Source organism: Sorex araneus, chromosome X, assembly GCF_027595985.1.
Source record: "Sorex araneus isolate mSorAra2 chromosome X, mSorAra2.pri, whole genome shotgun sequence".
In the NCBI taxonomy this organism is placed as follows: Eukaryota; Metazoa; Chordata; class Mammalia; order Eulipotyphla; family Soricidae; genus Sorex; species Sorex araneus.
The window spans coordinates 172677202-172701515 of NC_073313.1; the positions used below are offsets into that span (position 1 = coordinate 172677202).

The 24314-nt window shown below is 39.6% G+C and overlaps 1 protein-coding gene across 1 annotated transcript in view; it reads right to left on the reverse strand.

The window, feature by feature from the left end:
• Nucleotides 1-2245: 2245 nt before the first annotated feature.
• The window catches only part of ACMSD (aminocarboxymuconate semialdehyde decarboxylase), a 93422-nt gene continuing 71353 nt past the window's right edge, over nt 2246-24314 (reverse strand). The window contains exons 9-10 of the mRNA XM_004616499.2: nt 5461-5559; nt 2246-2350 (exon numbers count right to left, since the gene is read on the reverse strand). Of these exons, the coding sequence (XP_004616556.1) occupies nt 2288-2350; nt 5461-5559 (162 nt within the window). The 3' untranslated portion in view covers nt 2246-2287. The remainder of the gene's footprint in view (nt 2351-5460; nt 5560-24314) is intronic.

Genomic DNA, 24314 nt, shown 5'->3' on the forward strand with positions numbered 1-24314 from the left:
AGACTTTTAAAAAATGCTCTTTAATAAGGCTTTTTCTGATCCACAACTTAATGTTTTATGCTTCATATTTCCTCTAGTTATTCTCTATACATTTCCCTATATTAATTTCTTAATAGTGTTTATCACTATGAGAAAGCTTTATCTCATTCATTCTTCCTGCTCTCTTCCCTCTGTATCTCTTTCCCCCTCACTCCCCCATATATATATGTAAATATATATATATATGTATATATATATATATATATGTTAGCCCTCCAGATTGTTGACTTTATCAGAGAAGGAATTTTCTCCTTTTCATTTACTTCTGTATTCTCAGTACCTGGAATAATCCTACAGCCCTGACATATCACATAAACACTGTGTGTATGAACATTCCCACATGCGTGTGTATATGTATATGCATTATTCTATCTTTATAGCTGTATTATTGTAATATGTAATAAAGCCATATTTTTATAATAAAAGAAATCTCTAAACACTATGTCAATTGCTCAAACATAGTATATTTTGTAATAGACATTTTATTCCCACAGGATAAAGAAAGAAAAGTAATAACACTGCTCAATATAACTCAACTTTACCTCTATTTTTGGGCCAGATTATATCAACAAAACAAACAAGTGAATGGGTATAGTTCTACAAAGCATAATGGGGGAGAAAGATAGTGATGATATAATGAACTAAAATTAAAATATCACAATAGGCATAGTTAAGCAAAAATTAGATTAGCCCAATTACTTGTCGAGACTCAACTCTATTTTTTTTTTTTTTTGCTTTTGGGGTCACACCTGGCGAAGTACAGGGGTTACTCCTGGCTCTGCACTCAGGAATTACTCCTGGTGGTGCTCAGGGGACCATATGGGATGCTGGGAATCAAACCCGGGTCGGCTGCGTGCAAGGCAAACATCCTACCCGATATGCTATAGCTCCAGCCACAAGACTCAACTCTTGATTTTCTAGACTAACCCAGAGGAAAAGAAGTATGAATGAAGTCAAATCAAGAAAGTAATTTTGACAAACCATATGTGATTTTTTTTTTTTTTTTTTTTTTTTTTACTTTTTGGGTCAACCCAGAAATGCTCAGGGGTTACTTCTGGCTCTGCACTCAGGAATTACAACTGGCAGTACTCAGTGAACATATGGGATGCTGGAGATCAAACCTGGGTCAATGGTATACAAAGCAAATACCCTACTCTCTGTGCTACTGCTCTGGCCTCCAAAACTATATGTGATTTTTGCTTTTATCTAGAGGTACACAACCACAGATGTTCATTGCCTTTCCCAAGACCAAGTAAACTGCAGAATCACAGTTGGGACTAGAAATGGTGATAAATAGGTCCAGGTTACCCTGATATTGCCCTGTTTATTTTTCATAGTTAATTTTACTGATTCTGATTAGTATTTTTAATTAAAGGCACTTCTGGTAAAGCCAAACTTATGCTCTTTAATTTTAGTCCAGAATGAAATGAATAATTACTCATTAAATCTCAATATCTCAATAGTTTTGCCTTCCTAAATCTATTCTCTGACTTGAAACAAGTCTTTTTGTGGGGGGCAAAGAGGCTCATACTAGGCACTGCTTAGTGCTAGGGATCAAACACACATGTAAGGCTCTCCCCATGTCTGTAGGCATGCACCCTACCACTTGCACTATCTTTCTGGCCTCAAGAGAAATCTTACTCTAGACTCAGCCCAAGTTTTGACTTCTGTGAAGATTTGCTTGATATTTGTGTTCAAAATGAAAAATTTTGCAGAAACTTCTGTGACATGCATGCTATATTGCTTAGTAATAATTCCATGTACATTGTCTTGCCTTTTTAATTGGGCTATGAGATTATGGAATATATACAGTATGCATTTTGTGGAATCTAAAACATTTTCACCTCTGTTGTGGGCTAATGAAAGTTCTTCACATATGAACAAAAGCAAAGTTATACTGGCTTAGTCAGAAATACTTGCTCAAAATGAAAAACCTACCTGAGTCTTCTACAATGAATCTGGTTTTGTTTTTTTCCTCCATATGAATCATTATAACATTTTGTTTTTTATTTCTGCCATTAATTTCAAAGATGCCGGGATAAATCATTTTTATTTACACAAGAATTAACACCATACAATTCTGTATTATACCACATGTGAATCATTTTTGTTGTGAATAATTTATGATATTTCAAGATACTCTTTTTTTGGGTAAAACAGCTCAAAATAATATTTTAGTAGTGTATGTGTGATACATACTAAAAAACAAAAATAAAATAGCTCCTTGAAAGTTTGTAGTTAAAGTTAGTCATTCAAATTGCTTTCTCTCAAGGCCCAAAAATGCTAGGGCATTGCCAGCTTTGAGTTTATCCTGAAAAAAGAAAACAAAAGATTTAATTTTAAATTGTCATTCAATTTTTTCAAATAATTTATAGTGTCTATCAGATTTAAAAATCAATTATAAAAAAGAAAACAAAAAAGAGAAAGAAATAAAAAATAATCAATTCCCATTGTGAAAGAAAATACTAGCAGGTTAAAGAATCTCTTTCCAAATATTGAACCATATCTTACCTCACTATTTGAAATATAAATTTCATTTTATTTATTTTTTGTTTTGGGGTCACACCTAGCAGTGCTCAGGGCTTATTCCCAGCTCTGTGAGCTGAGGGATCACTTATGGCAGTGCTCTGGGGACCACATGGGGTGGTGAAACTGAACCTGGTTGGCAAGTGCCCTACCTGCTGTACTATCTCTCCAGCCCCAATTTTAATATTCTTGAAGCTGATTTTTATATTCCTATGGTTATGTTTCATTGGGTATTATTTATTTTAATATTACCTATAGATATTATTGTTTGGGGGACTCTCCTGGCAGTGCTCAGGGCTTCCTACTAACTCTGGTTTTCATAGATTACTCCTTGTAGTGCTCAAGGGGGACTTTCTGGGGTGCTGGGAACTGAACCTGGGTTGGCTGTGTGCAAGGTAAGTCAGTACCTTTTCTGCTGTACTATTTCTCCAGCTCCTACCCAGAGTGCTTTTTATTGTCTTATTTCAATGCTATAAGCAATAAATTCAATCTTAATTTTTTTTCTTTTTAGACTCAAAATATTAGAGCAGCTTTGAGTTTATACTACAAATGTCATCTGTATTTGTGATACAATTAATTTTAATGCATTGTTTTGAAAGCTTCACATTGTTAAGTAAAGTAATTAAAAGGATAAAACATTGATAAGTATTATTCCATTTAAGGTTTTTTTTTGTGTGTGTGTTTGGTCCACACTTGGCAGTGTCAAGGCTGATCGCTGGCTCTGCACTCAGGAATTACTCCTAGTGGTATTCTGGATGACTCTACGAGGTGCCAGGGATTGAACCTGAGTTGGCCATGTGCAAAGCAAGACCCTACACATTATACTATCTCTTTGGCTTTTCCATTTAAGTAATATCAAGATACTTAGATCAGTATAAGTTCAATTTAATTTTGGTTAACTTTATAGAAAGTTTTTCACATTCTTGTAAATAGAAAAGTTAAAATAATACTACGATTTGGAAGCAACCCCCAAATCCACTGACAGCTGAGTAGAATAAAGAAGGAATGGTGGTGATGATTGAGGAAAGGCTTGAGAAATAGTATAGTGGGTAGGGCACTTGCCTTCCCATGCCAGATCCAAGTTTAGCTCCTGGCATTTCAAATGTTCCCATGAACACCACCAGTAGTAATTTCTGAATGTAGAGCCAGGTATAACCCAGAATATGGCCGTGTGTGAACCCCAAATCAAATAAATAAATAAATAAAAATAAGGAATAGTGGGGACTGGAGATACAATAGAGTGGTAAGACACTTGCTTTGCATGCAGACACCCCAGGCTTGATCCCCGGGACCTCATATGGGTCCCTGAACATGGCCACTGAATGTGGCCTCAAAACAAACAAACAAAAAAGAAGGAATGGTACTCAGCTATGAAGCAGAAGATAAAATCTTGCCCTTTGCTACAACGCAGATGGAACTGGAGGAGGTCATGCTAAGCAAAACAGAAGAAAGACAAACAGAATGATCTCACTCCTGTGGGATACATAAAAGCAAAGCAAGGAAACCGAAAATGGGCACTGAAAGCATAGTCTAAGACTGACATCAGAACAGAGGCTAACCAAGAGAGGGTTCTTGTACTAAAAGTGTGAAGGGAGTTATAAGGGTGGCCAGAATCCAGTGGGCTGGTGGCAAGGATATTGGCACCTTACGGAGGTGCAATGTGATAACTTTACACCCCTAAAACATATGAACATTTATAGTTTAGTACACCAATACTGACTGAATCGATAGCACAGCATCAGGCACAGTAGGGCATTTGCCTTGCACGCGGTCGACCCGGGTTTGAGTACTCTGTCCCTCTCCGAGAGGCCGGCAAGCTACCGAGAGTATCCTGCCCGCACAGCAGAAACTGGCAAGCTACCCGGGGCGTATTGATATGCCAAAAACAACTAATCTCACAATGGAGACATTACTGGTGCCCACTCTAGCAAATCGGTGAACAATGAGATGACAGTGCTACAGTGCAGTGCTACACCAACACTACTTCAATTTTAAAAATTCATTAAATATTAAAAATAGAGTATCGGGGCTGGAGAGATAGCACAGCGGGTAGGGCGTTTGCCTTGCACGCGGCCGACCCGGGTTCAAATCCCAGCATCCCACATGGTCCCCTGAGCACGGCCAGGGGTAATTCCTGAGTGCAGAGCCAGGAGTAACCCCTGTGCATCACCAGGTGTGACCCAAAAAAAGCAAAAAAAAAAATAAAAAAAAAATAAAAATAGAGTATCAAAAAGCCCTTAGCACAGCTTTCTGCATTATCAGGTAAACAATTAACAATTCAAGACTTTTAGACTTGAGGAGAATAAGTGCATTATATACTTCCTGTGTGAAGCAATCTCAGTAACTTGCAGCTAATATATCTGAATGATTCTTCTGGGTATTTGATAGTCTACCTTTAGCCTATTTAGAAGATTTCTGAGCTATAACCTTAGAAACTAAAATAGAATTATAGTTTAAAGAAAGTTGGGGATTCAAGTGTAGAGTAAAGCTAAGCATTATGTAAAAGGATTATGACAGACTTCTGAAAGATTGGTCAGCTTTATATATTTCTATATCTTCACTGTGACCATTATTGATGGGTAAGAAGAATGTAATTCAGTGGTGCTGTGTGGGTTTGAGGTTTGAGAAGGTGACTCAGGGAGAAAATGAGAACATCATCTTACTCTGTTTTATAAATTTATTTTTTGCAGGTTAGGCCTTATTTGATGGTGCCTTGGGGCTTCTCACTCCCAGTTTGTTGGGTGCTGGTGGCCCCATGTGGCAATAGGGGATGAAAAGGATTGAACTAGGGTCTTCTACATACAAATCATATGCAACAGCTTTTTGAGGTATTCCTTGGCCCCTGCATATTATTTTAAAGCTCAAGAATAAGATTATGAATTAAACAACAAATACCTTTGTATCTGCATCAAATTCTTCCATGGACTCGATCAGTTTCCCAGGTTCCAGCTCACCCAGTGGAAAAGGGTAATCAGTTCCCAACATGACTTTATCCTGAAAAAAAACCCACCCTTTTTGGTTTGTTTTTGGGGCCACACTCTGCAGTGCTCAGGGCTTGCTCCTAGATCTATGCTCAGGGGTTACTCCTGGTGGCTGAGGCATATGGGGTTTCAGGGATTGAACTGGGTCAGCTGGATGCAAGGCAAATACTCTACCCACTGTACCATAGCTTCGGCTTTTTTCATTTTGTTTTATTTTTGGAAGACTCTATGTCTTGGGACTACATCTTGTGGTGCTCAGGGTTTACTCCTGGCTCTGTGCTCAGGGGTCACTCCTGGTAAAACTATAGGGAGCTAACCTAGTCTACTGTTTGCAAGCAAGTACCCTACCCATTATACTACCATTCCTACTCCTAGCCCCCAAAACCATTTGTATCTGTAATTGTATAGAACATCAAAGAACCATATGAATTAGTTGCATTTACTTATTAGAAACATTTCTTCTAATAAGTAAAATGGTAAAATTAATTTCTTAGTAAAAACAACCCAAAATTTAAGATAGAATAAATTCCAGTTTTATTTGACAGTTTCTCCAGCAGATGTCACTATTAGGTCTCTTAAAATTTCAAAATGATCTCCAATTAAAAAAAAAAGGTCCAAACACAAGGGAGCTAATGAGTACTTAAAAGCAAGAAGTAGCATTTAATAAAACATGCTGATTTTACATGAAAATAAGAATTCTTATAATTAAATCACATGTGTCATTATAACCTTTCTAATGACACGTGATTTAACCCACAGTGTGGCACTGTTGGGAAGGACGAGTAAAGAGAGGCTGCTAAAATCTCAGGGCTAGGACGAACGGAGACATTACTGAGAATGCTGGAGAAAATAGACGATCAACGGGATGATGATGATGATGACGATGATTTTGAAAGTATACTAGAGTTGAAAAAGAAAAAATTAGGGACCAATATACAACAAGCTGACAAGTATCATTCTCAATGGTGAAAAACTGAAAGTTTTCCTCCTGAGATCAGAAACAAGGCAAAAATGGCCTCTGTCTCCACTTTAGTTCAAAATGGTAGTGGAAGACCTAGTTATAGCAATTAGGCAAGAAAGAGAAATTATAAGGGATCTAACTTTGAAAAGGAGTTAAATTACTACTATCACTTTTATGATAATATACATAAAAGAGCTGAACTAGAAGAGGGAGGTTAAAAAAAAAAGACTACTCCAGCAGTTAAAAAGATAGTGCAGTGGGTAGGACGTGTACATTGCGTGTGGCGATCCTGGTGTTTGATCCCAATATATTGTCCCTTGTGGCCCCCAAACAAAACAACAGGGACCAGGATAATATTACAGAAGGTAATATTATCTTTGCTTTGCACATGGCCAACCTGGGTTCGATCCTTGGCATCTCATATGGTTCCCTGAACACCTCCAGGAGTAATTCCAGAGTGCAGAGTCAGCAGTAACCCCTGAGCATTGCCAAGTGTTCTGACCCCAGCCCTCAAACAAACAAACAAAACCCCAAAAGTAACCTATAAACCTGTCCATGCTAAATCCCTGGTTAAAATCCTTAAAAAGTTACCTTTGGTAAAGCCCATAGTCCAGCATGTCACCCCCAATAAAGTGACAACGTGCCAACATAATCCATGGTCCAAATGACTAGCTGGGGAAAAAGTACCATTTTAGATGAAAGAAGTGAGAGATTTGTGGATACATTTTAGTGAGTTTAAGAACCCTTTCTAGGGCCCAGAGAGATAGTACAGCAGGTAAGGAGCCTGCCTTGCATCCAGCCAACCTGGGTTTGATCTCTGGCATTTCATTCTGAGTTCACCAGGAAAGATTCTTGAATGCAGAGCCAGGAGTAATTCTTGAGCACTGCCAGGTGTAGCCCCCCCCAAAAAAAACAAAATAAATGAACCCCTTCCTGGAAACCCTACCCAACTGACTATTAATCTTGACTCTACTACCTTACTAACATAAGGCAGCTAGTCACCCTTATATAGATAGATGTTTTTCTTTTATTATTTAATATTTTAGATTATTTTTGGTTTTGGGACCTTAACTGCTCTATTAACTCTCCAGCCCCAATTTATGCATTTTAAATATTCTGAATTTGAACTATTATAAGTATAAATGACACCTTGATTTCTATAAAATAAAAAAAGGGTTTCTGATTACATATACACAAAATAATGTGGTAAAGTACATAATAAAGCATAGAGGAGAACAATGATAGATGGATAGCTTTATGTCTAGATTCTCGTACCCAACATTAATGAAACCAAGCAAATACACCTGCTGAGAAAGGCCCTAAAGACCCAATGTTAGGTCTCCTCACATCTGTGCCAACAGCTGATCTCATTTGCCTCTGCCTGTTTGGTATTCACTAGAGGTTCATTTGTCCGTATTTTTGCTCCTCTTGCTAAAGCTGTTTACAGTTCCAAAAGACAACATACTTTTAAAAGTCCCGTGCTTATATTATATCTGTAGACTACATTAACATGAAATCTGGAAATCAATTTTGCTTTCTAGTCTATTCCTAGTGCTGTGGTCTTGGATATATCCTGGAGTGGGGGGCAGTCTGACCTGTTTTAATGCTGTTGGCCACCCTTCTCTATAGGAACTTAATTATTCCCTTGTATTAATCTGTTTTGCAACATTTTCAAACCTGTTATCTATATGTGTCACTCTTATTTTTTTAACAGATAAACTTTTGATCATTTCTAACTTCTTAGAAATTTCATAAGGGAGAATGAAGTAGCCATATAAGAATTGAAAATGAAGTTCTATTTTCTTATTTAGAAGAATAGGGAAAATTCTAGGGAAAAGGAAAAGAGATTCCTCAAGCATTACACATCAATTTTGACTGATTAAGGCCATGTACTTCTTGTTTTATACCAGTTTCTACTTGGTGGTTAATAAATACTTCTTACACTTTTATTACTATTTCTATCACATGCTATGTTATTAACTGCAAATGATTTATTTTTTATTTGGGCTTTAGGCTGCACCTCATTATTCTCAGGGCTTAATCCTGGCTCTATGTTCAGGGATCACTTCTGGCAGGAATTGGAGGACCATATAGGGTGGATCAAACCCAAGTGAGCCACATTCAAGGCGAGTGCTCCACTCAATCGCTTGGCCCGTCTTCTTTATTAGACAGCAAAGCAGTAGATAATACTGATTGATATCTCAGAACTAAAACTCTACCCAATGTACATTTTCCTCCCCAAAGCCAGCAGCACACATTACCTATGAGGTCAAAGACCTACTGAGTTGATAATATGGTGATTAATATTCCTGCCAGGAAAATAAACCGTTCACCTGTAGAGATGCATTTATTTTTCCACATTTTAAAGTAATGCTTCCTGAAGGACATGACTTACTAAATAAACTCTAGTAGTGAGATATTTTTTCTTTTGAAAAAGATAATTATCTTCTCATGAACACATTTCACTAGGAGCATATATAACAATTGCAACATGACTTACTACATCTTTTATTTAGTTAGTGAGTAGGGAGACTTTTTTTTCTTTTTAGGTCACACCTGGCAATGCACAGGAATTACTCCTGGCTCATGCACTCAGGAATTACTCCTGGCAATGCTCGGGTGACCATTTGGGATGCTGGGAATTGAACCCAGGTCGGCCACATGCAAGGCAAACGCCCTACCCGCTGTGCTATCGCTCCAGCCCCGATATTTTTTCTTTTGAGAAAGATAGTTATCTTCCCATGAACACATTTCACTAGAAGCATATATAGCAAATACAACATAAATTATTACATCCTTTTTTTTTATTTAAGTGTATTGGATATCAAACCAAGGACCTCACACATGTATATCATATGCCTCACTGCTGAGCCATAGAAGCTAAAAATTACAAATACTCTAGTATATCACGAATTCAGCTTTTATTGAGATATAATTTCTTTTTTTTTTTTTTTTTTGCTTTTTGGGTCACACCCAGCGATGCTCAGGGGTTACTCCTGGCTTTGCACTCAGGAATTACTCCTGGCGGTGCCTGGGGGACCATATGGGATGCCGGGGATCGAACCCGGGTCGGCCGCGTGCAAGGCAAACGCCCTACCCGCTGTGCTATCGCTCCGGCCCCCCTGAGATATAATTTCTTAAAGAAAGAGCCCCATTTTCATCCAGCATTTTTTGAAAACAATATTGGCATTCCTTCAAAAACTAGAAATTGATCTTCCATTTGACCTCACAATTCCCCTTCTTGGAGTATATCCCAAGTGTGCAAAAAAGCACAGTAGAAATAACATTTGCACCTGTATGTTCATTGCAGCACTGTTCACAATGGCCAGAATCTGGAAACAACCTGAGTGCCCAAGAAAAAATGACTGGTTAAAGAAACTTTAGTACATCTACACAATGGAATACTATGCAGCTGTTAGGAAAGATAAAGTCATGAAATTTTCTTATAAGTGGATGGTCATAGAGAGTATCATGCTAAGTGAAATGAGTCAGAAAGAGAGGGACAGACATAGAAGGACTGAACTCATTTGTGGAATATAAAATTACATAATATGAGACTGACCCCCAAGGACAGTAGACACAAGGGCCAGGAATATTGCCCCATAGTTGGAAGCCTGTCTCATGAGCTGGGGGAAAGGTAGCTGGGATAGAGAGGAGATCACTAAGTTAATGATGATTGGAGGAATCATTCAGGATGTGAGATGTGTGCTGAAAGTAGATAAAGGACCAAACGTGATAGCTTCTCAGTATCTGTATTGCAAACCATAATGCCCAAAAGTAGCGAAAGAGTATGGGGGAAATTGTCTGCCAATGAGGCGGGAGAGGGTTGCAAAGGGGGGGTACACTGGGGACATTTATGGTGGAAAATGTGCACTGGTGAAGGGATGGGTGTTTGATCATTTCATGACTGAAACTCAAACATGAATGTTTTGTAACTGTATCTCACGGTGATTCAATAAAAAAGAGCCCCCTGGGGCCGAAGCGATAGCACAGCGGGTAGGGCGTTTGCCTTGCACGTGGCCGACCCGGGTTTGATCCCCGGCATCCCATATGGTCCCCTGAGCACCGCCAGGAGTAATTCCTGAGTGCAAAGCCAGGAGTAACCCCTGAGCATCGCTGGGTGTGACCCAAAAAGCAAAAAAAAAAAAAAAAAGCCCCATTTTATTTTATCAGTGTAAACCAAGATTAACATTCTATCTCAGGACTATTATGAAACTCAATTAAACAAACATTAATATAAACCTACTATTTGTAAAACATTGGAACTGGTGATATTAATCATCAGCATTTGTGTAATACTTTGGGACAGTATTAGTTCCTCATATCAACTGCCTGGGTATCAACTTAATTTTATAGAGGAAGAAACTGAGGCCAAGAAAGATCAGTAGTTAGGGATGGAGCAATAACACAGCAGGTATGTCATTTTCCTTGTACGAAGCTGACCCGGATTTGATTCCCAGCATCCCATAGGGCCCCCTGAGCACCACCAGGAGTAATTCCTGAGTGCAGAGCCAAGAGTAATCCCTGTGCATCACCAGGTGTGACCCCAAAAGCAAAAAAAAAAAAAAAAAGAGGGATAAGTAGCTTTATATTAAGGGTCATTCAGACTAGTAAGGTGCAGACTTGAACTCATGTACCACACCATCTCTTGGAAGCTAGTTATAATGAATTATTATAAGTTATAATGAATTATATTTTGAGATCATGCTAGCATCAAAGAAGGCCTCTTCCACTCTTTGAGGATGTACATAGAATATTGAAATGCACTTAAATCTTAGCCTTTTAGAACTCCTGGATAGAACAGTTATGAATGGTATAAGCCACCGGAAAGGGAAACAGTAGCAGCAGCCACTGGATCTAAACAAGTTACCAGTTACATCTTTTTTTTTTTTTTTTCTTTTTGGGTTATACCCAGTATGCTCGGGGGTTACTCCTGGCTCTGCACTTAGGAATTACTCCTGGTGGTGCTTGGGGGACCATATGGGATGCTGGGGATCGAACCCGGGTTGGCCGTGTGCAAGGCAAATGCCTTACCCACTGTTCTATGGCTCCGACTCCACCAGTTACATCTGGTTACCCACAGAACAAATGCCCAAGACAGTCATACTTGCACTTATTTTAAAAATGAGTGCAGAGGGCCAGAAAGAGTTCAAAGGGCTAGTGCGCTTTGTGTCCTGAAGGCCTGGAATCAATCCTCTGCAGTGATGGTCCCCCAACACCACTTGGAGCGGCCCTGGGACACTGAGCTGGAGGGAGCCTTGGTTTGGTTTGGTTTTTAAGTTGGCCAAAAGATTTTATTTATACATTTACATACGTATTTCCAACTTTATTTTATTATTTTAAAAAAATTTAATTTTTAAAAATTGAGTCACAGTTACAAAGCTATTCATGATTGGGTTTCAGTCATACAACAATCCAGTACTCCACCAGTGTCCACTTTCCACCAACAATGTCCCAGTTTCCCTCCCATTCCCCCCATCCCCCGCCTGCCTCTGTGGCTCTATGGCAGGCACTCTCCCTCTCTCCCTCTCTCTCTGTCTCTGTCTTTGTCTCTCTCTCTCCTGGAAGTAGCCTTTGATGCTTAGCACCAGGTGACATCCCAAAATTTATAATCATATCAATACAATTTAAAAATTGGGGCATACTGTGCACCCCGTCTTCCGAACCGGCTTTGTAACTGTGCACGTCCTTCAAGTACGAGGACCATCCCTCGGCCACGCCCTCCGTCCCCCACTTCCCGCTGCCGTCTGCGTCCCCCGAGTTTCTGAAGCCACTCCCCGCCCGCCCTGTGCACCCCGTCTCCTGAACCGGCTTTGTAACTGTGCACATCCTTCAGGTACGAGGACCATCCCTCGGCCACGCCCTCCCGTCCCCCCCATCAACAGGAAGACACTGGGGGCGTGGCCTGTGTCTTAGTGGGCGTGGTCTCAAAGTGGGCGTGGCGTACTTTCGGAGCGGCGGCCGCTAATGTGGCCGCAGTTATTCTTTACTACCTCAGCTCAATCGGTACTGTGTATTTCGTTAAAAATTCACTTTTGCGGTTGGTTTAACATTCGGAAATCAATCAACATAATCCATCACATCAACAAAAGTAAAGATAAAAACCATATGATCATATCCATAGATGCAGAAAAAGCATTTGACAAGATCCAACACCCATTCATGATAAAAACTCTCACCAAAATGGGTTTTGGAGGAACTTTTCTCAAGATAGTCAAAGCCATCTACCATGAACCTATGGCGAGCATTATCATCAATGGAGAAAAACTAAGGGCTTTTCCTTTGAGATCGGGGACAAGACAAGGATGTCCACTCTCACCACTTCTCTTTAATATAGTACTGGAAGTATTAGCAATAGCCATCAGGCAAGAAAAAGATATTAAGGGGATTCAGATTGGAAAGGAAGAAATCAAGCTCTCACTATTCGCAGACGATATGATACTATACCTAGAGAAACCTAAAAGCTCTAGTAAGAAACTCTTAGAAACAATTGACCTATACAGTAAAGTCGCAGGCTATAAAATCAATACCCAAAAATCCATGGCCTTCCTATATGCAAACAATGAGACAGAGGAAAGGGACATGAAAAAAGCAATCCCATTCACAATTGTGCCCCAGAAAATCAAATACCTTGGAATCAGCTTAACTAAAGAAGTAAAGGACCTCTACAAAGAAAACTATAAAACGCTACTTCATGAAATAAAAGAGGACATGAGGAAATGGAAAAATATCCCCTGCTCATGGATAGGGAGAATAAACATTGTCAAAATGGCAATACTCCCCAAAGCATTATACAGATTTAACGCGATCCCTATGGGGATACCCATGGCATTCTTCAAAGAAGCGGAGCAAGCAATCCTGAAATTTATATGGAACAATAAACGCCCACGGATAGCTAAAACAATTCTTGGGAAAAAGATGATGGGAGGCATCACCCTTCCCAACCTTAAACTCTACTACAAAGCGGTAACAATTAAAACAGCATGGTACTGGAACAAAAGCAGAACTGCAGACCAATGGAACAAGGTGGAATATCCCCACACACAACCTCAAATGTATGATCATCTAATCTTTGATAAAGGTGCAAGAGATGTGAAGTGGAGCAAGGAAAGTCTCTTTAACAAATGGTGCTGGCACAACTGGACAACCACATGCAAAAAAATGGGCTTAGAACTCGATCTGTCACCATGCACAAAAGTCAGATCAAAATGGATTAAAGACCTCAACATCAGACCACAAACCATAAGGTACATTGAAGACAAGGTAGGCAAAACCCTCCAGGATATTGAAGATAAAGGTATCTTCAAAGATGACACGGAACTAAGCAATCTAGTAAAAACAGAGATCAACAAATGGGACTACATTAAACTAAAAAGCTTCTGCACCGCAAAAGAAACAGCGACCAGAATACAAAGACTATCTACAGAATGGGAAAGGATATTTACACAATACCCATCAGATAAGGGGTTGATATCAAGGGTATATAAAGCACTGGTTGAACTCTACAAGAAGAAAACATCCAACCCCATCAAAAAATGGGGCGAAGAAATGAACAGAAACTTTACCAAGGAAGAGATACGAATGGCCAAAAGACACATGAAAAAGTGCTCTACATCACTAATCGTCAGAGAGATGCAGATCAAAACAACCATGAGATACCACCTCACACCACAGAGGCTAGCACACATCCAAAAGAACAAAAGCAACCGCTGTTGGAGAGGATGTGGGGAGAAAGGGACCCTTCTACACTGCTGGTGGGAATGCCGGCTAGTTCAGCCCTTTTGGAAAACAGTATGGACGACTCTCAAAAAACTTGAGGTTGAGCTCCCATTTGACCCAGCAATACCACTGCTGGGAATATATCCCAGAAAAGCCAAAAAGTATAGTCGAAGTGACATATGCACTTATATGTTCACCGCAGCACTGTTTACAATAGCCAGAATCTGGAAAAAACCCGAGTGCCCTAGAACAGATGACTGGTTGAAGAAACTCTGGTACATATATACAATGGAATACTATGCAGCTGTTAGAAAAAATGAGGTCATGACGTTTGCATATAAGTGGATCTACATGGAAAGTATCATGCTAAGTGAAATGAGTCAGAAAGAGAGAGACAGACATAGAAAGATTGCACTCATCTGTGGAATATAGAATAATAGACTATAAGACGAACACCCAAGAATAGTAGAAATAAGTACCAGGAGGTTGTCACCATGGCTTGGAGGCTGTTCTCTCACTCTGGGCAACTCAGAGAAGGGAACAGCAAGTAAAATGTGGTTGTTGGTCATGTGGGGGAAAGATGATGCGGGCCAAATATAGACTAGAGACTGAACGCAATGGCCACTCAACACCTTTATTGCAAACCACAACACCTAACCAGAGAGAGAGAACAAAAGGGAATTCCCTGCCATAGTGGCAGGGTGGGGTGGGGGGAGACGGGACTGGGAAGGGGGGGTGGGATGTTGGGTTTACTGGTGGTGGAGAATGGGCACTGGTGAAGGGATGGGTTATCAAACTCTGTAAGGGAGAAACATGAGCACAAAAATGTATAAATCTGTAACTGTACCCTCACGTTGACTCACTAATTAAAAATAAACTATAAAAAAAAAAAGAATATCCATTAAAAAAAAAAAAAGGATTGCATATAACATTCAGCATTGTGTTTTAGGATTTCCTTAAATTATTTATATCATATAGTGTTTTTCATTAAAATGATTGTAGGTAACACATGGAAAATGTTTTGCTTTTCTTACTGGTACTCCCATAACCTTTTTTCTCTTCCTTTCTATTTTCCCTCTATACACATTGCCTCTATAAAATAGTGTCAACGTTTGCTTTTTTTTGTCTGCCTCTGAAGAGGTTAGTACTAATTCTTCCTAAAGGTGCCACTTTAAAATGTAGATTATTTTGACCAATCAAGAACCAACAGGTAAAAATAAATAAAGAAGTAAAATAAACTTTTAGCTCTTCCCTTAAATAGTAAAACCTAAATAAGAAGTGCATTCCAGAAATCAGCTAGTACTGAAAATGTACATGAATGACTTAGCTCCAAGGCATGGCAAGCACACGAGCGAATACCTTCTCCTGTCATCACTTGGACGGTAACTTCCTCTCTCTGAAGCCCCAGGCATCTCTCCCACTCCTTAGCTCAGAATTGCATGTAGTTTAATTTGTTTCGCTTTTTCTTGGGTCCAAGATCTTTGATGTGACCATAAAAGTATAAAATTTGGTACTTTCACCCTCTTGCTAATTTTGTCATTAATTGTAGGGGATGTCTCAGCCAAAATTAAAAAATGAAGTAAAACAAAAAAAATTCACTTTTGCGATCTCAAACACTTACGCAAAATAGCCATTAGCTTAGGCTGACACTATAAAAGCTATCAGTGAATAAGGGAAGTTTAGCACAATCGGAGCCCCTTCTTCTCACAAAAAGGAAGAGTAATAAATAACTACAAGGTTCCAACTCTATACTTCCGTGACAATATGAAGAAGCAGCGAAAATTCCCTCCGCGAAGAGAGGGGGAAGAAAAGATACCAGAAACCTCAACAGGGGCTTCTCACATCTACGACCTCTCAGATAAACAATTCAGAGAGGAAATCTGGAGGAGAGTCGACCTACTCCAAGCAAATATGGAACATACATCCAATAAATTAAGGGAGGAGATGAATGAAGCGCTGGAACGGTCTACCAAGAAAATACAGGAAGAAGTGAGAGCAGAAATGAGAGCAGAAATTTCAAACCTTCGAACGGAAGTCTCACAAATAAAGGAATCGGTAGATGAAATAAAAATCTCACTAGATGCCCTCAACAGTAGAATGACTACAGCGGAAGACAGAATCAGTGATCTGGAAGATGAGCTGCAGAAAGCTTATAGACAACAACAAATCATGGCCAAAGACCTCAAAATGGCTATAGAGCGAATCAGAGCCCTGGGGGATGACTTCAAGAGGAACAACATAAGAATCATTGGAGTACCAGAACCGCAGGGAAGCAACCCCAATGAAAAAAACACAGTCAAAGATATCATTGCTAAGAAATTCCCAGAGCTGGAGAAGGCAGGCATCCAGATACAAGGAGTCCGAAGAGTACCAGCAAAAAGAGACCCGAATAAAAAGACCCCAAGGCATATCATAGTCAGAATGACGGATACCATGGATAGAGACAAAATTCTGCAAGCAGCGAGGTCAAGGAAGGAAATCACGTACAAAGGAGCACCCCTCAGATTTACAGCCGATCTGTCAGAAGAAACCCTCTGAGCCCGAAGACAATGGTGGGACATAGTGAAAAAACTCAACGAAATGAATGCCTCACCAAGAATACTTTATCCGGCTAAACTCTCACTCAAACTCGAAGGAACCATACACTATTTCTCGGATAAACAACAGCTCAGGAACTTCATAGACTCAAAACCAATCTTGAAAGAAGGTCTAAAGGGGCTACTGTAAGACAAGGAGGAGCCCCATAAGAACAACAAATCCCACAGAAAGATGACACAAAACCACATCACAATAATCTCTCTCAATGTCAATGGCCTAAATGCACCTATCAAGAGACACAGAGTGGCTAAATGGATCCGGAAATCAAACCCAACATTCTGTTGCCTGCAAGAAACACACCTGAACAAACAGAGTAAACATAGACTCAAAGTCAAAGGATGAAAAACAATCCTGCAAGCAAACAACCCCCTTAAAAAAGCTGGAGTGGCCATCCTGGTATCCGACAACATAGATTTCAGGATGAAAAAGATCAAAAGGGACAGCGAAGGTCATTTTCTGTTTACCAAGGGATATGTACAACAGGAAGAAATCACACTCTTAAACGTATACGCTCCTAACGAACGACCGGTTAAATATTTAAAACAACTCCTAACAGACTTCAAAGAGGACATCACTAACAGCACAATTGTAGTCGGAGACTTCAATATGGCCTTATCGCCTCTAGATAGATCCACAAGAACAAAACTCAACAAGGAAACACTGACTCTGAAAGAAGAAATTGAAGAGAGAGGCCTAATAGACCTATACAGGGCCTTACACCCCAAAAAGAAAGAATACACATTCTTTTCCAGTGCACACGGAACATTTTCTAAAATAGACCATGTACTGGGCCCCAGAACATACCTCAATAGAATCGGAAAAATAGAAATTGTATCAACCATCTTTTCAGACCACGATGTGCTGAAGATAGAAGCTAACCACTCACAAATACGGAAAATCAAATCAAATACCTGGAAATTAAACAATTCAATGTTGAAAAATGAGTGGGTCAGGAAGGAAATCAAGGAAGAAATCAAAAGATACTTAGAAACAAATGAGAATGAAGACACGAGCTACCAAAACCTATGGGACGCAGCTAAAGCCGTGTTAAGGGGAAAATTTATAGCTCTCCAAGCATTCCTCAGGAAGGAAGAAAGGACCCACATAGATAGCTTGACTTCACGACTCAAGACCCTAGAAAAGGACCAGAATAAGGACTCCAAACCAGACCGAAGGAAAGAAATAATAAAAATTAGAGCAGAAATTAATGACATCGAAACCAAAAAAACAATCCGAAAGATCAATGAAACAAAGAGTTGGTTCTTTGAGAAAATAAATAAGATTGATAAACCGCTAGCAAGACTCACAAAGAAAGAAAGAGAAAACTCTAATAAATCGAATCAGAAATGAAAAGGGGGACATCATAACAAAAACCAGTGAGATTCAAAAGATCATTAGAGACTACTTTGAAGGTCTTTACACTACAAAAAAGGAGAACCTAAAAGAAATGGATGGATTCCTTGATTCCTACAATCTCCCAACACTGAAGAAAGAAGACCTGGAATACCTGAATAGACCCATCAATGTTAAGGAAATTGAAACTGTAATCAAAAACCTCCCCAAAAACAAAAGCCCAGGCCCAGATGGTTTCACTGGCGAATTCTTCCAAACATTTAAAGAAGACCTATTGCCTGTTTTCCTCAAACTTTTCCAGGAAATTGAAAAAACAGGAACTCTCCCAAACAGTTTCTATGAAGCACATATCTCCCTAATACCAAAAGCAAACAAAGACACCACTAAGAAAGAAAATTACAGACCAATTTCCCTGATGAACACCGATGCGAAAATCCTCAACAAAATACTAGCAAATAGGATCCAACAACTCATCAAAAAGATCATACATCACGACCAAGTAGGATTCATCCCAGGGATGCAAGGATGGTTTAAAATTCGGAAATCAATCAACATAATCCAGCATATCAACAAAAGTAAAGATAAAAACCATATGATCATATCAATAGATGCAGAGAAAGCATTTGACAAGATCCAACATCCTTTCATGATGAAAACCCTCACCAAAATGGGGTTTGGAGGAACTTTCCTCAAGATAGTCGAAGCCATCTATCACAAGCCTACGGCAAGCATTATCCTCAACGGGGAAAAACTAAGGGCCTTTCCTCTGAGATCAGGCACAAGACAAGGATGCCCACTCTCACCACTCCTCTTCAATATAGTACTGGAAGTACTTGCGATAGCTATTAGACAAGAAAAAGAGATTAAGGGCATCCAGATAGGAAAGGAAGAAATCAAACTCTCACTATTTGCAGACGACATGATACTATATCTAGAGAAGCCTAAAGCCTCTACTAAGAAACTCTTAGAAACAATAGACTTATACAGTAAAGTTGCAGGCTACAAAATCAATACCCAAAAATCCATGGCCTTCATATATGCAAACAATGAGGCAGAAGAAAGGGACATGAAAAAAGCAATCCCATTCACAATTGTGCCCCAGAAAATCAAGTACCTCGGAATCAGCTTAACCAAGAAAGTAAAAGACCTTTACAAAGAAAACTACAAAACGCCACTCCATGAAATCAAAGAGGACATGAGGAAATGGAAACATATACCCTGCTCGTGGATAGGGAGAATCAATGTTGTCAAAATGGCAATACTCCCTAAAGCATTATACAGATTCAAAGCGATCCCTATAAGTATACCCATGACATTCTTCAAAGAAATGGATCAAACAATCCTAAAATTCATATGGAATAACAAACGTCCAAGGATAGCTAAAACAATTCTTGGGAAAAAGACAATGGGAGGCATCACCCTCCCCAACCTCAAACTTTACTACAAAGCAGTAACAATTAAAACAGCATGGTACTGGAACAAAGGCAGAGCTGTAGACCAATGGAACAGGGTGGAATATCCCTACACACAACCCCAAATGTATGATCATCTAATCTTTGATAAGGGAGCAAGAGATGTGAAGTGGAGCAAGGAAAGTCTCTTTAACAAATGGTGCTGGCACAACTGGACAACCACATGCAAAAAAATGGGTTTAGACCTTGACCTGACACCATGCACAAAAGTCAGATCAAAATGGATTAAAGACCTCAACATTAGACCACAAACCATAAGGTACATTGAAGACAAGGTCGGCAAAACCCTCTACGATATTGAAGATAAAGGTATCTTCAAAGGGGACACGGAACTAAGCAATCTAGTAAAAACAGAGATCAACAAATGGGACTACATTAAACTAAAAAGCTTCTGCACCGCAAAAGATACAGTGACCAGAATACAAAGACTATCCACAGAATGGGAAAGGATATTTACACAATACCCATCAGATAAGGGGTTGATATCAATGGTATATAAAGCACTGGTTGAACTCTACAAGAAGAAAACATCCAACCCCATCAAAAAATGGGGCGAAGAAATGAACAGAAACTTTACCAAGGAAGAAATACGAATGGCCAAAAGGCACATGAAAAAGTGCTCTACATCATTAATCATCAGAGATATGCAGACCAAAACAACCATGAGATACCACCTCACACCACAAAGTCTAGCGCATATCCAAAAGAACAAAAGCATCCGCTGTTGGAGAGGATGTGGGGAGAAAGGGACCCTTCTTCACTGCTGGTGGGAATGCCGACTGGTTCAGCCCTTCTGGAAAACAATTTGGACGATTCTCAAAAAATTAGATATTGAATTCCCATTTGACCCAGCAATACCACTGCTGGGAATATATCCCAGAGAGGCAAAAAAGTACAATCAAAACGACATCTGCACATGTATGTTCATCGCAGCACTGTTTACAATAGCCAGAATCTGGAAAAAACCCGAATGCCCCAGAACGGATGACTGGCTGAGGAAACTTTGGTACATCTATACAATGGAATACTATGCAGCTGTTAGAAAAAAGGAGGTCAAGAATTTTGTAGTTAAGTGGATGGGCATGAAAAGTTTCATGCTGAGTGAAATGAGTCAGAAAGAGAGAGACAGACATAGAAAGATTGCACTCATCTATGGTATATAGAATAACAGAGTGGGAGACTAACACCCAAGAACTGTAGAAATAAGTACCAGGAGGTTGACTCCATGGCTTCGAGGCTGGCCTCACGTTCTGGGGAAAGGGCAACTCAGAGAAGCGATCACCAACTATATTGTAGTCGAAGACCATGTGGGGGAATGGAGTTGCGGGCTGAATGAGGGCTAGAGACTGAGCACAGCGGCCACTCAACACCTTTATTGCGGGCCGTAGAAGCTAAATAGAGAGAGAGAACAGAAGGGAATGCCCTGCCACAGTGGCAGGGTGGGGTGGGGGGGAGATGGGATTGGGGAGGGTGGGAGGGACGCTGGTTTTACTGGTGGTGGAGAATGGGCACTGGTGAAGAGATGGGTTCCCGAACTTTGTATGAGGGAAGTATAAGCACAAAAGTGTATAAATCTGTAACTGTACCCTCACGGTGATTCTCTAATTAAAAATAAATAAATTAAAAAAATAAAAATTGGGGCATAAAATTTTTAGAATGACATTGTGAGTATGATACAATGTTTTACATTTTCCCCAATATTTGGTTTCTTTTTTTTTAAAAAAGGCTGAAGACATAGTTAGGGGTTAAATGTTTGCCTTACATGTGGACAGTCTACAGTCCACATCACTGCAAAAACAAAACAAATAGAAACAACTAAAAAGAAAGAATACGTAGTTATTTTAGTTGAAGTGGCTGAATGACTATCTTTTTTTTTTAAAGGAAAGTTGATGGGAAATTATATAATTTAAAGGTAACCATTCTAAATTGTGTACTTTGGTGCCATTTAATACAATTCTATTTTGCAACCATTTTATTTATCTAGCCTAAAATATTTTCAGGGTCAGAGTAATAGTACCAGAGGTAGGGAACTTGCCTTTTACTTGCTGGTTCAATCCCTGGCATCACATATGGTTATATGGTTCCCCAAGTGCATACAGGGAGTGACTCTTGAGCACAGAGCCAGAAATACTCTCTGAGCTCTGCTGGGTGGGTGTGGCCCAAGCCCCCGAAAATAAAATATAAACAAATTTTTGTATTTCCAAAGAGACCTTATGCACTTAATTTTTAAAACTTTTTTGTTTAAAAGGGAATACCCTGCCATAGTGGCAGGGTGGGGTGGGGGGAGACCGGACTGGGGAGGGGGGAAGGGATGTTGGGTTTGCTGGTGGTGGAGAATGGGCACTGGTGAAGGGATGGGTTATCGAACTTTGTATGGGGGAAACATGAGCACAAAGATGTATGGATCTGTAACTGTACCCTCATGATGACTCTCTAATTAAAAATAAACTAATAAAAAAATAAAAAAAAATAAAAAAAAACTTTTTTGTTTATTGAATCACTGTGAGATAGACCTTTTCAAAGCTGTTCATGATTGGACTTCAGTCATACAGTATTCCAACATCCATCCCTCCACCTGTGTACATTTCCCAGCACCAATGTCCCCAGGTTCCCTCCTATCACCCCCCACCCCCACCCCCATCTCCTGCCTATCTCTATGGCAGGTGCTTTTCTTTTCTTTTCTTTTCTTTTCTTTTCTTTTCTTTTCTTTTCTTTTCTTTTCTTTTCTTTTCTTTTCTTTTCTTTTCTTTTCTTTTCTTTTCTTCTCTCTCTCTCTCTCTCCTTTTGGGCATTGTTGTTTGCAATATTGTTACTGAAAGCTTATCAAGATTATCCCTTTACCACTTTTAACCTTCATATTTTGCCCAGTGTGATCATTCTCAGCTATTATTGACATACTGGTCTCTTTTTTATCTTATCTACCTTCAACCTCCCCACACACTTGTAGTTAGTTCCAACCATTGACCAATTCTCCTAATCCCTGTTTTCCCTGGCCATGGATTAATGTATAAATACATTAATAGATGTATAAAATGCATCTTCCACTATGTATTTTTTTTTTATGTACCACAAATGAATGCAGTCATTTTGTATCTGTCCCTCTCCTTCTGACTCATTTCACTCAGCATGGTACTCTCCATGTCCACCCATTTATAGGCAAATTTCATGACTTCATTTTTCCTGACAGCTGCATAGTATTCCATTGTGTAGGTGCTTATGCAATTTATTTAAAAAATTATTAATTAGTTGGTTTTTCTGCCACACCTGGAAATGCTCAGAGGACAAGATAGACTGAGGGGATCAAAGTCAAACCTGGACTGTGTATGAGGCAAATGCTCTACTTTCTGCACAATCATTCTGGCTCCCACCTTCCACACTTAAGGCATCACTCCCAACCCTTTCTTCCCTGAGGCCCTGGTAGCCATTATGCTGTTTTTAGTCTCTGTGACTTTACCTATACTCAATATTTCACATAAATGGAGTCATATAAAATATGTGTCTGCCTTCTTTCATGTAGCATGTTTTCAAGTCCATTCACACTGTATCAAGTGTCAGTTTCTAATTTCTATTTTATGGCTGAATGTTGTAGCCCATTGTATGGGTATAGCACACTCTGTTCAATCATTTGTTGATGGACATTTAAATTTCTTCTACTTTTGACTACTGTGAATAAATAAGACTATTGTAAATATTTGGTTAAAAACATTTGTTTGAATACCTTCTTTTAATTAAAAAAATGGGGGGCATATACCTAGGAATGATTGTAGATATGTTAATTTTGTGGTTAACTTTTGAAAATCCACCATTTTCCCCACAGTTACTGCACCATTATTTATTCCAGTCAGTAAGAGTGAGAGCTTCAATTTCTCTATACCCTTGCCAACATGTTATTTTTTCATTAAAAATATATATGTATTAGGGGCCAGAAGATAGTACAGCAGGGAGGGTGCTTGCCTTGTATACGGCCAACATGGGTTATAAATCTCTTATCATATAAGACTTCTTGTGAATTTTTATTTAAAGTTATTTTACTTTCAGCTCCAGAATTTCTATTTAGTTTCTTCTTACAGGGTTGGATCAATAGCACAGCGGCAGGGTGTTTGCCTTGCACTCTGCCGACCTGGGTTCAATTCTACCGCACCTCTCGGAGAGCCCTGCAAGCTACTAAGAGTATCTCGCCCGCACGACAGAGCCTGGCAAGCTACCTGTGGTGTATTCCATATGCCCAAAACAGTAACAAGTCTCAAAATGGAGACGTTACTGGTGCTCCCTCGAGCAAACCGATGAGCAATGGGATGACAGTGACAGTGACAATTCTTCTTACAATTCCTATATATTAATAGTCCATTTTTGTTCAAACATTGTTCCCTTAGTTCTTAGACTTAAAAAATATCTTTGACCTCCAACATGGATATCATGGGAGGTCACTTCCCCTGAGCACTCTCCAGGTGGCTTACAGGAGCAGAGCCCTGAAAGTGAGACCAACCATCTTGGCTCCGTTCCTTCCTTCGCCTGCCACATCATCGCCATCAACCTCCCCAGGGTGGGGAAGCGGCCGGAGACTACCGAACTCGGATGGCAGGAGAGACAGCGCTGCTGCCCTAGGCCCTATGCCTGGCTCGGTGCGATGAGGCGTCCCTTCCCTCGCCCGCACCTTTTCTTTTT